The 17,566-nt window shown below is 37.9% G+C and overlaps 1 protein-coding gene across 1 annotated transcript in view; it reads left to right on the forward strand.

Annotated features, from left to right (window-relative positions):
• Positions 1-17,566, forward strand: part of LOC138327335 (uncharacterized) — a 102,766-nt gene that overhangs the window by 22,791 nt on the left and 62,409 nt on the right. The window contains exons 4-6 of the mRNA XM_069273353.1: positions 4,820-4,885; positions 5,601-5,685; positions 15,262-15,675. Of these exons, the coding sequence (XP_069129454.1) occupies positions 4,820-4,885; positions 5,601-5,685; positions 15,262-15,675 (565 nt within the window). The remainder of the gene's footprint in view (positions 1-4,819; positions 4,886-5,600; positions 5,686-15,261; positions 15,676-17,566) is intronic.

Genomic DNA, 17,566 nt, shown 5'->3' on the forward strand with positions numbered 1-17,566 from the left:
AACATACTGCAGTCTCCTAAAACATAAACATACGTCAGTCTCCTAAAACATAAACATACGGCAGTCTCCTAAAACATAAACATACTGCAGTCCTAAACATAAACATACGGCAGTCCCCAAAACCATAAACATACAGCAGTTCCTAAAACATAAACATACTGCAGTCCTCAAAACCATAAACATACGACAGTCTCCTAAAACATAAACATTCGGCAGTCTCCTAAAACATAAACATACGGCAGTCTCCTAAAACATAAACATACTGCAGTCCCCTAAAACATAAACATACTGCAGTCCCCAAAACCATAAACATACGACAGTCTCCTAAAACATAAACATACGGCAGTCTCCTAAAACATAAACATACTGCAGTCCCCAAAAACATAAACATACTGCAGTCTCCTAAAACATAAACATACGGCAGTCTCCTAAAACATAAACATACGGCAGTCTCCTAAAACATAAACATACGGCAGTCTCCTAAAACATAAACATACGGCAGTCTCCTAAAACATAAACATACTGCAGTCTCCTAAAACATAAACATACTGCAGTCCCCAAAAACATAAACATACTGCAGTCTCCTAAAACATAAACATACGGCAGTCTCCTAAAACAGAAACATACAGCAGTCCCCGAAAACATAAACATACTGCAGTCTCCTAAAACATAAACATACTGCAGTCTCCTAAAACATAAACATACGGCAGTCTCCTAAAACATAAACATACTGCAGTCCCCAAAAACATAAACATACAGCAGTTCCTAAAACATAAACATACTGCAGTCCTCAAAACCATAAACATACGGCAGTGTCCTAAAACATAAACATACAGCAGTCCCCTAAAACATAAACATACGGCAGTCTCCTAAAACATAAACATACAGCAGTCTCCTAAAACATAAACATACTGCAGTCTCCTAAAACATAAACATACGGCAGTCTCCTAAAACATAAACATACGGCAGTCTCCTAAAACATAAACATACTGCAGTCTCCTAAAACATAAACATACTGCAGTCCCCTAAAACATAAACATACGGCAGTCCCCTAAAACATAAACATACTGCAGTCCCCAAAACCATAAACATACTGCAGTCTCCTAAAACATAAACATATGGCAGTCCCCTAAAACATAAACATACTGCAGTCCCCAAAACCATTAACATACGGCAGTCTCCTAAAACATAAACATACAGCAGTCCCCTAAAACATAAACATACTGCAGTCCCCAAAAACAATAAACATACTGCAGTCCCCAAAACCATAAACATACGACAGTCTCCTAAAACATAAACATACGGCAGTCTCCTAAAACATAAACATACGACAGTCTCCTAAAACATAAACATACGTCAGTCCCTTAAAACATAAACATACTGCAGTCTCCTAAAACATAAACATACGGCAGTCTCCTAAAACATAAACATACGTCAGTCCCTTAAAACATCAACATACAACAGTCTCCTAAAACATAAACATACTGCAGTCTCCTAAAACATAAACATACTGCAGTCTCCTAAAACATAAACATACTGCAGTCCCCAAAAACATAAACATACTGCAGTCTCCTAAAACATAAACATACGGCAGTCTCCTAAAACATAAACATACTGCAGTCCCCTAAAACATAAACATACTGCAGTCTCCTAAAACATAAACATACTGCAGTCTCCTAAAACATAAACATACGTCAGTCCCTTAAAACATAAACATACTGCAGTCTCCTAAAACATAAACATACGGCAGTCTCCTAAAACATAAACATACTGCAGTCTCCTAAAACATAAACATACTGCAGTCCCCAAAAACATAAACATACTGCAGTCCCCTAAAACATAAACATACTGCAGTCTCCTAAAACATAAACATACGGCAGTCTCCTAAAACATAAACATACGGCAGTCTCCTAAAACATAAACATTCGGCAGTCTCCTTAAACATAAACATATGGCAGTCCCCTAAAACATAAACATACGACAGTCCCCAAAAACATAAACATACTGCAGTCCCCTAAAACATAAACATATGTCAGTCCCTTAAAGCATAAACATACTGCAGTACCCAAAAACATAAACATACTGCAGTCCCCAAATTCATAAACATACGACAATCCCCAAAAACATAAACATACTGCAGTTCCCTAAAACATAAACATACGGCATTCTCCTAAAACATAAACATACGGCAGTTTCCTAAAACATAAACATACGGCAGTCTCCTAAAACATAAACATATGGCAGTTTCCTAAAACATAAACATACGACAGTCTCCTAAAACATCAACATACGGCAGTCTCCTAAAACATAAACATACGGCAGTCTCCTAAAACATAAACATACTGCAGTCCCCTAAAACATAAACATACGGCAGTCTCCTAAAACATCAACATACGGCATTCTCCTAAAACATCAACATACGGCAGTCTCCTAAAACATAAACATACGGCAGTCTCCTAAAACATAAAACATACTGCAGTCTCCTAAAACATAAACATACTGCAGTCCTCAAAACCATAAACATACGGCAGTCTCCTAAAACATAAACATACAGCAGTCCCCTAAAACATAAACATACTGCAGTCCCCAAAACCATAAACATACTGCAGTCCCCAAAACCATAAACATACGACAGTCTCCTAAAACATAAACATACTGCAGTCCCCAAAAACATAAACATACGGCAGTCTCCTAAAGCATAAACATACTGCAGTCTCCTAAAACATAAACATACGGCAGTCTCCTAAAACATAAACATACGACAGTCTCCTAAACATAAACATAAACATACTGCAGTCCCCTAAAACATAAACATACGGCAGTCTCCTAAAACATAAACATACAGCAGTCCCCTAAAACATAAACATACTTCAGTACCCAAAAACATAAACATACTGCAGTCCCCAAAACCATAAACATACGACAGTCTCCTAAAACATAAACATACGGCAGTCTCCTAAAACATAAACATAAGGCAGTCCCCAAAACCAGTCTTGTACCAGGTTCGTTTCCGCAGCATAACTGGAAAACTGGTTGAGATATATGCACGGAACTCCATAGGCACATTAGTCTTATGGTCTAGTAGTACCTTTTGCTATTTTTAGGTTTTCACTTTTTGTACTTTTTTCTGTAACCATGGAAACATTGCTGAAAATGGCAGATTTTTGTGTAAGAACCATTTCCGCAGCACAACTCTAAAACCAGCAGAGATATTTCCATGAAACTTCATAGACACATTGTTCTTATGGTCTAGTAGTGCCTTTTGCTATTTTTAGGTTTTCACTTTTTGTGCTTTTTTTTTGCAACCATAGAAACATTGCTGAAAATATCATATTTTTGTAGCAGGTTCATTTCCGGAGCATAACTCTAAAACCAGCAGAGATATTTCCATGAAACTTCATAGACACATTCTTTTTATGGTCTAGTAGTACCTTTTGCTATTTTTAGGTTTTAATTTTTTGCACTTTTTCCGTTACCATGGAAACATTGCTGAAAATATCATGGTAAATGGTAAATGTTACTTTGCAAAACTCCACCCATCTTTGTGTATATAGTCTAATATAAATGTCAAGGCTGTATACCTGATTCAACAATTGCAGCCCCGCTCTATTTGAATTATACTCCATCTTTCTTTAGCTCAACTTCCTTTTTCCTGTTTTTTTTTTCATACACATAAGTCTCCACAATCAAACTAACTTCAGCTTTGATATCTCCATTGGGGGGATCTGAATGACTATGTCCTTGTTTTTCAATAAATGACTTGCACTTTCATCTCTCAGAAAGATCATGCTTCAAGGTTACTGCTCATTTCTATTAAAAAATGCATTACTGTGAATGCAATCTATGAATTTCTTTTCTTTTAGGCTTATAAAGTGACTTTTGTAACATTATGAAACTTACCCAATATGCTGATATCCTAAAATCCACAAATAAATGCACAAAATTTTGACTACCCAACCTGGTGTCCTCCATCTTAATTTTGAACTGCCCAAACACTAAAAAAGTTCAAAAAAAGGGGAGTAACTCTACTGTGACCAGTCGGGATCCCAGTCATGTGAAATCCCGGCCGGGATCCCGGTCATGCGGGATCCTGGTTTACCCAACTGGGATCCGTATTTCGTAAACCGGGATCCCGGTTAGATTGTCAAATCCTGCTGGGATTCCAAGGTAATTTGGGATCCCGCTGGGATCCTGGTTAAATTTTCTCTTGGGCAGTCTCCAAAACATGAACATACTGCAGTCCCCCAAAACATGCATGTACTTCTGAATCAATTAACACACAACACACAACATACACGGGAGGTCGTCCTTAAATGACCCTAAGCTGTTAAGGATCTCATTTATCTTACACACTAACCAACAACTAGCTGGTACCGTCAACAACACATTGTTATTAGCTGTTGAATTCAATGGAAATCTTTTTATTTGTGTTGTTCAGTACTTAGATACAGACACATGGTATAATTCCTCAGCAACGTAGGCATTAGTCAGTCCTTATCCCACACTTTGTCAGTGGTAGTGGATTTGATATCTTTTCATTGTCTTTATTGATTTTGTGATGTAATATAGATTTAGTTTTTTACATTCATGTAGTTGCCATGTGTCTCACCCAGTTAGGGTGTTTCTATCTATTCTAACAATCACCATTTTATTTACACAAAGGCTTCTTCTATTTTCAATTTAAAAAGATAAACATTATCAGATTTAGTAAAAAAAACAACATTTTTTTATGAAACATTAGAAATGAACAAATTTTACGACGAAGTGTCAGTGAAGAATTTAAAAGCATTACGGAATGTTTTTTATTTTGTTGTTTTAGGGAAAGAGCAACAAGGGACACTAAATTTTATCATGTTCTCGTCAAAATGCTGTCAGAGGTGAAACAGTAAGTAGTTTGATTGTAATATTCCTAGCCTACAGGAATCATACACAATGTGTGTAGGTTATTGTAATATTCCTAGCCTACAGGAATCATACACAATATGTGTAGGAATCAGACTCAGGATTATAGTATATAACATAATAATGCTTTATCTCCCCTTAAATCCCATGTTACCTGAGTTTTATCCTATTTAGTAGGCTGACAATCATGAGATCTGATGACTTGAAAGTTTCAGTAATTTAGAGGCTGGCTGTAAAGTAAAGGCAAAAGATGGCCATATTTGATGTCATCTAATGGAAGTTATCATACCTGTTCTGAGATAGTTGTGAAAATGTCTCCTTTAATGACAAAGTATCTATGGACTGCTTCTGGTTATCTGTTATATTAATTTATAGCTCTACCGGTACAGGGTTCTGTTCAGTAAATCCCCATTTTGAGAAACATAGCTGACTAAAAAACTCTACCACTAAAGAAGTCAGAGGAATAAACTGATTTGAATGTAAATCTTGAAATGAATTAAAAAAAAAGGACAGAGTGTGACCATCTTTGATTTTAACTTTATTTTGATGTGGGAAAAAAAAGAGAAAATATTTGGAAAATCACTTAATATAATATTAGTCTTTTCAATTGTTTGAAGAAAAGATACGTTCTGATTAAAGGGGCATAACTCTTCTATATGATTGACATAATTTTTTTATTTATCAATATATTTTTTTAGATTACGTACAGCCAAACAGAGAGAGTCTCTACAGAAAGTCCACTCCTGGTACATGGCTAACAGACACACTCTGTCATCTAGACCTGTAAGTATAGACTGAAAGTCCACACCTGGTACATGGCTAACAGACACACTCTGTCATCTAGACCTGTAAGTATAGACAGAAAGTCCACTCCTGGTACATGGCTAACAGACACACTCTGTCATCTAGACATGTAAGTATAGACAGAAAGTCCACTCCTGGTACATGGCTAACAGACACACTCTGTCATCTAGACCTGTAAGTATAGACAGAAAGTCCACTCCTGGTACATGGCTAACAGACACACTCTGTCATCTAGACCTGTAAGTATAGACAGAAAGTCCACTCCTGGTACATGGCTAACAGACACACTGTGTCATCTAGACCTGTAAGTATAGACAGAAAGTCCACTCCTGGTACATGGCTAACAGACACACTCTGTCATCTAGACCTGTAAGTATAGACAGAAAGTCCACTCCTGGTACATGGCTAACAGACACACTCTGTCATCTAGACATGTAAGTATGACAGAAGTCCAGACAGCTAACAGTCCACTCCTGACAGAAAGTCCATTGCATGCTAACAGACACACTGTGTCATCTAGACATGTAAGTATAGACAGAAAGTCCACTCCTTCTACATGCTAACAGACACACTCTGTCATCTACACCTGTAAGTATAGACAGAAAGTCCACTCCTGGTACATGGCTAAAAGACACACTGTATCATCTAGACCTGTAAGTATAGACAGAAAGTCCACTCCTGGTACATGGCTAACAGACACACTCTGTCATCTACACCTGTAAGTATAGACAGAAAGTCCACTCCTGGTACATGGCTAACAGACACACTCTGTCATCTAGACATGTAAGTATAGACAGAGAGTCCACTCCTGGTACATGGCTTACAGACACACTCTGTCATCTAGACATGTAAGTATAGACAGAAAGTCCACTCCTGGTACATGGCTAACAGACACACTCTGTCATCTAGACCTGTAAGTATAGACAGAAAGTCCACTCCTGGTACATGGCTAACAGACACACTGTGTCATCTAGACCTGTAAGTATAGACAGAAAGTCCACTCCTGGTACATGACTAACAGACACACTCTGTCATCTAGACCTGTAAGTATAGACAGAAAGTCCACTCCTGGTACATGGCTAACAGACACACTCTGTCATCTAGACCTGTAAGTATAGACAGAAAGTCCACTCCTGGTACATGGCTTACAGACACACTCTGTCATCTAGACCTGTAAGTATAGACAGAAAGTCCACTCCTGGTACATGGCTAACAGACACACTCTGTCATCTAGACCTGTAAGTATAGACAGAAAGTCCACTCCTGGTACATGGCTAACAGACACACTCTGTCATCTAGACCTGTAAGTATAGACAGAAAGTCCACTCCTGGTACATGGCTAACAGTCACACTGTGTCATCTAGACCTGTAAGTATAGACAGAAAGTCCACTCCTAGTACATGACTAACAGACATACTCTGTCATCTAGACCTGTTAGTATAGACAGAAAGTCCACTCCTGGTACATGGCTAACAGATACACTCTGTCATCTAGACCTGTAAGCATAGACAGAAAGTCCACTCCTGGTACATGGCTAACAGACACACTGTGTCATCTAGACCTGTAAGTATAGACAGAAAGTCCACTCCTGGTACATGGCTAACAGACATACTCTGTCATCTAGACCTGTTAGTATAGACAGAAAGTCCACTCCTAGTACATGACTAACAGACATACTCTGTCATCTAGATCTGTTAGTATAGACAGAAAGTCCACTCCTGGTACATGGCTAACAGACACACTCTGTCATCTAGACATGTAAGTATAGACAGAAAGTCCACTCCTGGTACATGGCTAACAGACACACTGTCATCTAGACCTGTAAGTATAGACAGGAAGTCCACTCCTTCTACATGGCTAACAGACACACTCTGTCATCTAGACCTGTAAGTATAGACAGAAAGTCCACTCCTGGTACATGGCTAACAGACACACTCTGTCATCTAGACCTGTAAGTATAGACAGAAAGTCCACTCCTGGTACATGGCTAACAGACACACTCTGTCATCTAGACATGTAAGTATAGACAGAAAGTCCACTCCTGGTACATGGCTAACAGACACACTCTGTCATCTAGACCTGTAAGTATAGACAGAAAGTCCACTCCTGGTACATGGCTAACAGACACACTCTGTCATCTAGACCTGTTAGTATAGACAGAAAGTCCACTCCTAGTACATGACTAACAGACATACTCTGTCATCTAGACCTGTTAGTATAGACAGAAAGTCCACTCCTGGTACATGGCTAACAGACACACTCTGTCATCTAGACATGTAAGTATAGACAGAAAGTCCACTCCTGGTACATGGCTTACAGACACACTCTGTCATCTAGACCTGTAAGTATAGACAGAAAGTCCACTCCTGGTACATGGCTAACAGACACACTCTGTCATCTAGACATGTAAGTATAGACAGAAAGTCCACTCCTGGTACATGGCTAACAGACACACTCTGTCATCTAGACATGTAAGTATAGACAGAAAGTCCACTCCTGGTACATGGCTAACAGACACACTCTGTCATCTAGACCTGTTAGTATAGACAGAAAGTCCACTCCTATTACATTACTTACAGACATACTCTGTCATCTAGACCTGTTAGTATAGACAGAAAGTCCACTCCTAGTACATGACTAACAGACATACTCTGTCATCTAGACCTGTTAGTATAGACAGAAAGTCCACTCCTGGTACATGGCTAACAGACACACTCTGTCATCTAGACCTGTAAGTATAGACAGAAAGTCCACTCCTGGTACATGGCTAACAGACACACTCTGTCATCTAGACCTGTTAGTATAGACAGAAAGTTCACTCCTAGTACATGACTAACAGACATACTCTGTCATCTAGACCTGTTAGTATAGACAGAAAGTCCACTCCTGGTACATGGCTAACAGACACATTCTGTCATCTAGACCTGTAAGTACTATATATTGTACACATACATTAAAATGTGCTTTACCAATCAACTCTATATAAAGACCATCTGCTTAACAAGACCAATTTTCTAGGGTCCCAAGTGACCAATTTCAACACAACTTACCCTGTGTATCAAGAGCACTTGGCTGTATAAAGATCATTGTTCATTTGTCTCTTGAGTGGTCTTTATATACAGGTTTGACAGTACTTTAAATATCGTTGAAATTACATTTTCTCCCTTTTTTAGGTCATCATGTTTCATCTGTTGTCCGCCGTGCATACACTTTTCACATTTTGATCTTCTTCTTAAGTTCTACCAGTGCGCTTTGGATGAAACTTATCTGAAATCATCCTTACTTGGTCTTGACAAAGTGTTGTTATCCCCCGCCCAACGAAGTTGGTGGGGGATATACAAATGGTTCCGTCCGTCCATCCGTCAGTCCGTCAGTACGAATGGTTACTGGAGCATAACTCTAAAACCAGTAGAGATATTTCCATGAAACTTCATACACACATTGGTCTTATGGTCTAGTAGTACCTTTTGCTATTTTTAGGTTTTCATTTTTTGCATTTCTTCCATAACCATGGAAACATTGCCGAAAATATCATATTTTTGTACCAGGTTCGTTTCCGGAGCATAACTCTAAAACCAGAAGAGATATTTCCACGAAACTTCATAGACACATTGGTCTTATGGTCTAGTAGTGCCCTTTGCTATTTTAAGGTTTTCACTTTTTGTACTTTTTTCTGTAACCATGGAAACATTGCTGAAAATGGCAGATTTTTGTGTAAGAATCGTTTCCGGAGCACAACTCTAAAACCAGCAGAGATATTTCCATGAAACTTCATAGACACATTGTTCTTATGGTCTAGTTGTGCCTTTTGCTATTTTTAGGTTTTAATTTTTTGGACTTTTTCCGTAACCATGGAAACATTGCTGAAAATATCATATTTTTGTACCAGGTTCGTTTCCGCAGCATAACTGGAAAACTGGTTGAGATATATGCAAGGAACTCCATAGGCACATTAGTCTTATGGTCTAGTAGTGCCTTTTGCTATTTTAAGGTTTTCACTTTTGGTACTTTTTTCTGTAACCATGGAAACATTGCTGAAAATGGCAGATTTTTGTGTAAGAATCGTTTCCGCAGCACAACTCTAAAACCAGCAGAGATATTTCCATGAAACTTCATAGACACATTGTTCTTATGGTCTAGTAGTGCCTTTTGCTATTTTTAGGTTTTCACTATTTGTGCTTTTTTCTGTAACCATAGAATCATTGGTGAAAATATCATATTTTTGTACCAGGTTCATTTCCGGAGCATAACTCTAAAACCAGCAGAGATATTTCCACTTCATAGACACATTCATTTTATGATATAGTAGTACCTTTTGCTATTTTTAGGTTTTCATTTTTTGCACTTTTTCCTGTTTTTTTTTTCATACACATAAGTCTCCACAATCAAACTTACTTCAGCTTTGATTATCTACATTGGCGGGGGATCTGAATGACTATGTCCTTGTTACATTTTGGGTTGATCCCAAATCAAAGATGTCTAACATCGTATCTAATTAATTTCCTACACGATTGTTACAAAGGAAGTCAGATGACCATTAAGGCCCTTGGGCCTCTTGTTTAAATGTATTAATCTTTAGTTATTTGATACCTGTTTATGTTTTTTGGCGAGGGTCACCTCGCCATTGTGATCGTGGTTGCAAAATTCTCTTACAGTCAATTTCCTCAATATGATTGGCTTAGAAATTGCTCGCAGATACTAGCGCTCCTAGCGGCAGTGTATTCAACAACTTTGATTTTACCGGGAATTTTAAATAGCAAATTTTGATTATGAAAGTTACTGAAATAAGCATATCTGTAACGTTGAAATAGGAATAGTATATTACGGCTTTCATATCCTTACTATACACACTATCCAAAAGATCTTCTGTTTGAAAATTTTCACCTGAATTGTTTACAAAGTATCTAGACTTTTCGTCCCCAAAATGGTGTTTACAATGAATGACGACGTTTCGTCCCAAAAATGCTTCGCTCCGAAGCTGGTTCCCCCCAGACGTTTACTCCCTATTAGTGACAGTTAACCCGCAACGGAAAAAAATGAAATCGATATTTCACCTCGAACATCAAAATTGATACCATAATGAATTTTGTAATTTGAATCAAATTTGTCTCGGAGCAAATACATTTCATGGCGAAATGGAGATGCATTTATCACGGCTGTGTTCAGGTTGACATGGACGTAAAACTACAATGGAAGAAAGACAACTCTAACAAAATTTTGGACAAACTTGGACTACTGATAAAATAGCATGTGACAGACGGTGAACATTTTGTAAATGTCCAAGGTGGCGTTATCTTAAAACTAACGGCAGTTAATAAGGTATGAATATTTATCACATCCATCATTATCGATAATTTCATAAGCACATGTATAAATATCAGATTATATCTATATACTAAAGCACGTTCAGAGATTACCACTAAACCACGCTTTTAAAACATTTTAGTTATTTTCAGCACAGGAGCTTGCCGTTCTGATCATATACATACAGCATATTCATTAAACTAGGTAATACGAAGTAAATATTTGGCCGAATGACATAAATCATATATGGAATGTTCATATAACTCGAATTGATATTTTTGTACTACTAGATCGACGAAAATGCCGATTCCTTTTTCATAATTCTTCCGTAAAACGGCACTTAAAAAGCTGATTCAATCTGTAACAAATGAAGAGAAAACTGTTAATTGTTTAGCAATTATCCTGAGTTATATTTTACCAAAAAGCATCAGGGATTTGCAATTAAAACTTACATAAACATATTCCCGACTCTCGCTTGCATTGTGTGATCACTCGAGCGGAACTAATCTCTACCACCTGGCACAGTCTTACAAATGCAATTGCACAAAAGCCCACATGATCACTGTTTTTACTGCGATTACATCTTATGTTAGTTTTTTTTAACTTTTTGACTCAACAAAATAGACTTTACGCTTTTCATGATCAGCACCATCATTTTCCGTATAACTTATTAATTTACCACTCTACCCATGCATACGTGTGTATACTTATACTTCTTTGTGCACAACATACACGCAACACACCGCATACATGGGAGGCCGTCCTTACATGACCATAGCTGTTAATAGGACGTTAATAAATCAAACAAACAAACAAACATTATATAACAACTGCTATATTACAATCAATTTATGAAGGACAAAACTCTTGCATGTAAGAACAGGAGGACTGAAGAACAGCGGGAATTAAACTTCAATAATATTTCCTCTATGCTGGTATCGCTATTTATGATTAAAATGTTTAATTATATGATATTAGCCTTTTCAGTAATTACTCTGTTAATACATTTATTGTTTCCTTATGTTTTACAGAATGTCAGCATGCATGTATCATTTCAACTGGAAACAGTCTAGGAGAAGAATTGTGTGAACAAAAAGAAATAATTTTCAGCTGTGGAAGCTTAATATTGTAATCATTTTCAATCCGAAAATAATTACTATAATCATCTTCAAATTCCTTATTGTGAATTTAACTGTAATATTATTTAAGCATATACCTGATATTTGTTTATATTCTATGACATGTACATGCTTGAAATGAAATGAATAAATAAAAGATTATTTTAATTTAAAACACAATATGACATTAGCTGTTTATATTTTTTTGTCAAAAACATATTAAGCTTATCGTTAATAACACTCTAACCATCACCTTCGAGACAATTTAATGAAAATCAATTAAACATTATTTGTATAACACAGGTCGTCTTATGTTTTCCCCGCCTTGACTATCAATGTTCCCTGATCACTCTGAAAGTATTTATTTTACCTTTTTTTTTCGGTCACCACATGAACTGCCTTTAAATCAATCACACCAATGTGACATACATTTACTGCATTCATTATAACACTAAGGCAATTCGGCAAGATCAGCGAACATTGTTGATTTACCTTGAATATCTACATGCACAGAATAGTACCATATGCAACAGGAGAGGAGAAAATGTAGCGGCAAGACCGGGATTCGATCCCTGGACTCTCCGAACACTATCCGAGTGCTCTACCGACTGAACTATCTGGTCATCGATAATCGACCCAGTCCAGTCCCGCTACACTCCTCCCTTCTTTTTTGAAGACATACAAGACCCTTTCAAACACCACAACCGTTGGTTATTTAGTTGGGTGCCAATTCTGTAACAGGAGAGAAGAAAATGTAGTTCTTCCGACTAAGCTACCTAATCACCGATAATCAACCCAGTCTGATCCCGCTACAAATATTTATCTGGTTATTTTATCTCCCTTCCTATTTTCAATCTACTTTTATGACTTAGAATCTTACCTGGTGGAAAAGAATACTTTGTCTTATAAATCTTGACAAATTATGCACACTGTGATTGTTGCAAGCTAAACTACGTATCCGCTAGCTGATTGCTGTTGATTGTTAATGATCTCAAACACACTAATTACTTATTGTGCCAATTTAAGTAAATATATTGTACTTTTTTCAAATATTCATGATTACTATTCATGTGTAATATCTCAAAACATTGACATGTGCACGAAGTACGGCGGACCAGACCGCCGATGTTTTGGACATATGCTAGATATTTCAGTTTCGGGTTACTGTGGCCAATAAAAGAAAACAAACACAATGCGGTTTTCATATGTTATTTCTTCTAAATACAACACTTTTTGTGCAAGTTGTCAAGCATTTATGGGGAATATTTTGCATTGAAATTGTCGCCTTCATACATCGGTTTTTGGGACTCCCTGGACATTGTTTTCCCCCATTTTTTTTGATGCGCAAAATATACTGATAGTAGATTTTTTAAGCATTTTCAGCCCTAAAAAGTACCTGCGCAAATTATACTAGTTTTTACGGTATATAATATTGGAATGTATCCCAAACTTTTTATCATATTATTTGCCAATAACACTGTTATGATATCAGAAATATCTGATGGTCTACGACAAATGTTACATGAATTTTAACAATATTGCATAACATGGAAATTAGAACTTAAAGGCCCACTACCTTTCCGGGGCAAAATTAAAAGGTTTCTTAAAAAACATTAATAACATCAGAAAACCCATGCCGATGCCTTAAGATGAGGTTACAACACCAAACATATGCAAGATTTCCTGCGTAATATCTGAAAACCGTGGAGAGTCGTTTCGCTGTCTTGCCGTCTGGCGCTGTAATAGTCAACTACCGCGCGGTATTTAGGACGACGGCGGGAAACATAAGACGACCCGCGTTATAAAAATTTACATTGTATCTATATTTATTAAATTGTTCAGAAGGTGATGATAAACGTAGTATTAACGGTAAGTTAATAAATTTTGCGACTCAACAAAATTATCGATCTCGTTTTACATTCCCATTTTAAAAATTAAAAGTCGTGTCGGAAAGGTAGTGGGCCTTTAATATCAGAAAAATAAAAATTGTGATATTCTCATGACGTAAATGACGTGAATACGGTATCTAGGTACAGGTACGTTTTTTAAGGAAAGGGAAAAAACTTGATGTTATGGAATACAGAATTAGATTTGAAGAATTGTTTACATATCTAGGTACAGAAATAATGAAAGTTAATGGTAGCGTTTTTTAAGGAAAGGGAAAAAACCTGCTGAACAAACAATTAAATCGGTGTTTGCTATTTATAAGAAATAAAGGAATGTATCTCTTCCTGTTCATCTTAAACTGAAAATATTTGATTCACTTGTAATAATAGTTTTATTATACTCATCAGAGGTATGGGGATTTGAAAATAAAAAATTTAGAAAAATTCATTTGTAATTTTGTAAAACAATCCTGAAGTTAAGAAAGTGTACAAACAGTTTCATAGTCTATGGTGAGCTAACAAGTTATCCGGTTTGAATTGAAGTTCGGATACAATGTATATCAATCAACTTGCTGTTTTACAAAAGAATAATTACAAAACTTGTTAAAAGTAGACCAATTGACCAATTTATTCAAAAATCACATGATGATATTGATAAGTCTTCTAGAGGACAGACATATTCCATATTTAAGACATTTTGGCATAGAAAAGTATGCCTCTTGTCTTTCTCTGCTGCAAAACAATACTTGTTAACTGGTACTGTGGTCCCAGGAACTTGATGACAATAGCTATATATAGTCATTAAGAATGAATATTTTCATTAACATCAAATTAACAAGGAAAATGCTTAAAGGTGTTATAAAATCATTTGACATATAACATCATAGGAAATATTAGAATGGGCTTCCAAGATTTTAGTATGTGTCTCTTATTTTACACCTTGGTGTCCAAGGAATCCTCAAAAGTCCAAACTGGAAGGAACACCAGCCAAATTTATTTCTTATTGTACACAACTACAGTAGTATTGACCTTAGAAATATATTCTCCTATTATCGAGACCGAGCCATTTAGTACTTTCAGTACTTTGATTTTTTATTTTTGTAAAATTAGTTTCTAATTGTTGAACTTTATATTTTACGAAAATTTAAAAGTGTTTTTCATTTATAGACCTGTGGGGGTATACATATCACATTCTTATCATTCTTATCTGATAATCTGATAAATTTTTTTTTCATTTATATTTTCAGCGCTTTGGAAAGTCCTTTCAGATGAAGGAAGCGGAAGATTTCAAGCAGAAAATCATGAAAACTCCACGAAGTGCAAGACAGTCCTCAAAAGACAAAGATAAGGCCAAGCAACAAAAAGTCACACGACTTTCTTCTGCTGATGGTATGCGTCAGTTCTACAGAAATGAAACGCCTTCATCTCGAACTGGTGGCACACCAACACGAGGTCCACTCATACACGACCTTCCGTCAAACAAGGATTACGTCAGCGAATATCTCTCAGCAAGTTTCTTCAATGGAAGTACAGACTTCGCCCAACATTTTGTTACGGACATGCCACCAGGTACTAAAGTTACAGTGAACCAACTACCTCCTGATGCTGTGGATGATATTCACGTCCTTAGTCCTACACTACTGGACAGGCCAGAGACGGAGGTGAGTGTAAATAGATGTCCTAAGTCTGACACTACTGGACAGGCCAGAGACGGAGGTGAGTGTAAATAGATGTCCTAAGTCTGACACTACTGGACAGGCCAGAGACGGAGGTGAGTGTAAATAGATGTCCTAAGTCTGACACTACTGGACAGGCCAGAGACAGAGGTGAGTATAAATAGATGTCCTAAGTCCTAACACTACTGGACAGGCCAGAGACGGAGGTAAGTGTAAATAGATGTCCGAAGTCTGACACTATACTGGACAGGCCAGAGACAGAGGTGAGTATAAATAGATGTCCTAAGTCCTACACTATTGGACAGGCCAGAGACGGAGATGAGTGTAAATAGATGTCCTAAGTCTTATACTACTGGACAGGCTGGAGACGGAGGTGAGTGTAAATAGATGTCCTAAGTCTTACACTACTGGACAGACCGGAGACGGAGGTGAGTGTAAATAGATGTCCTTAGTTTGACACTACTGGACAGGCTGGAGACGGAGGTGAGTGTAAATAGATGTCCTAAGTCTGACACTACTGGACAGGCCAGAGACAGAGGTGAGTGTAAATAGATGTCCTAAGTCCTACACTACTAGACAGGCCAGAGACGGAGGTGAGTGTAAATAGATGTCCTAAGTCTGACACTACTAGACAGGCCAGAGACAGAGGTGAGTGTAAATTGATGTCCTAAGTCTGACACTACTAGACAGGCCAGAGACGGAGGTGAGTTTAAATAGATGTCCTTAGGTCTATTCTACTGGACAGGCCAGAGACAGAGGTGAGTGTAAATAGATGTCCTAAGTCTGACTCTACTGGACAAGCCGGAGACGGAGATGACTGTAAATAAATGTCCTAAGTCTGACACTACTGGACAGGCTGGAGATGGAGGTGAGTGTTAATAGATGTCCTAAGTCTGACACTACTGGACAGGCCGGAGACGGAGGTGAGTGTAAATAGATGTCCTTAGTTTGACACTACTGGACAGGCCGGAGACGGAGGTGAGTGTAAATAGATGTCCTAAGTCTGACACTACTGGACAGGCCAGAGACGGAGGTGAGTGTAAATAGATGTCCTAAGTCTGACACTACTGGACAGGCCAGAGACAGAGGTGAGTATAAATAGATGTCCTAAGTCCTACACTACTGGACAGGCCAGAGACGGAGGTGAGTGTAAATAGATGTCCTTAGTTTGACACTACTGGACAGGCCGGAGACGGAGGTGCGTGTAAATAGATGTCCTTAGTTTGACACTACTGGACAGGCCGGAGACGGAGGTGAGTGTTAATAGATGTCCTAAGTCTGACACTACTGGACAGGCCGGAGACGGAGGTGAGTGTAAATAGATGTCCTAAGTCTGACACTACTGGACAGGCCAGAGACAGAGGTGAGTGTAAATAGATGTCCTAAGTCCTACACTACTGGACAGGGTAGAGACGGAGGTGAGTGTAAAAAGATGTCCTGAGTCCTACACTACTGGACAGGCCAGAGATTGAGGTGAATGTAAATAGATGTCCTTAGTCCTACTCTACTGGACAGGCCGGAGACGCAGGTGAGTGTAAATAGATGTCCTTAGTTTGACACTACTGGACAGGCCGGAGACAGAGGTGAGTGTAAATAGATGTCCTAAGTCTGACACTACTGGACAAGCCGGAGACGGAGATGACTGTAAATAAATGTCCTAAGTCTGACACTACTGGACAGGCTGGAGATGGATGTGAGTGTTAATAGATGTCCTAAGTCTGACACTACTGGACAGGCCAGAGACAGAGGTGAGTGTAAATAGATGTCCTAAGTCTGACACTACTGGACAGGCCAGAGATTGAGGTGAGTGTAAATAGATGTCCTTAGTTTGACACTACTGGACAGGCCGGAGACGGAGGTGAGTGTAAATAGATGT

The sequence above is a fragment of the Argopecten irradians genome, chromosome 7 (genome assembly GCF_041381155.1).
Source record: "Argopecten irradians isolate NY chromosome 7, Ai_NY, whole genome shotgun sequence".
In the NCBI taxonomy this organism is placed as follows: Eukaryota; Metazoa; Mollusca; class Bivalvia; order Pectinida; family Pectinidae; genus Argopecten; species Argopecten irradians.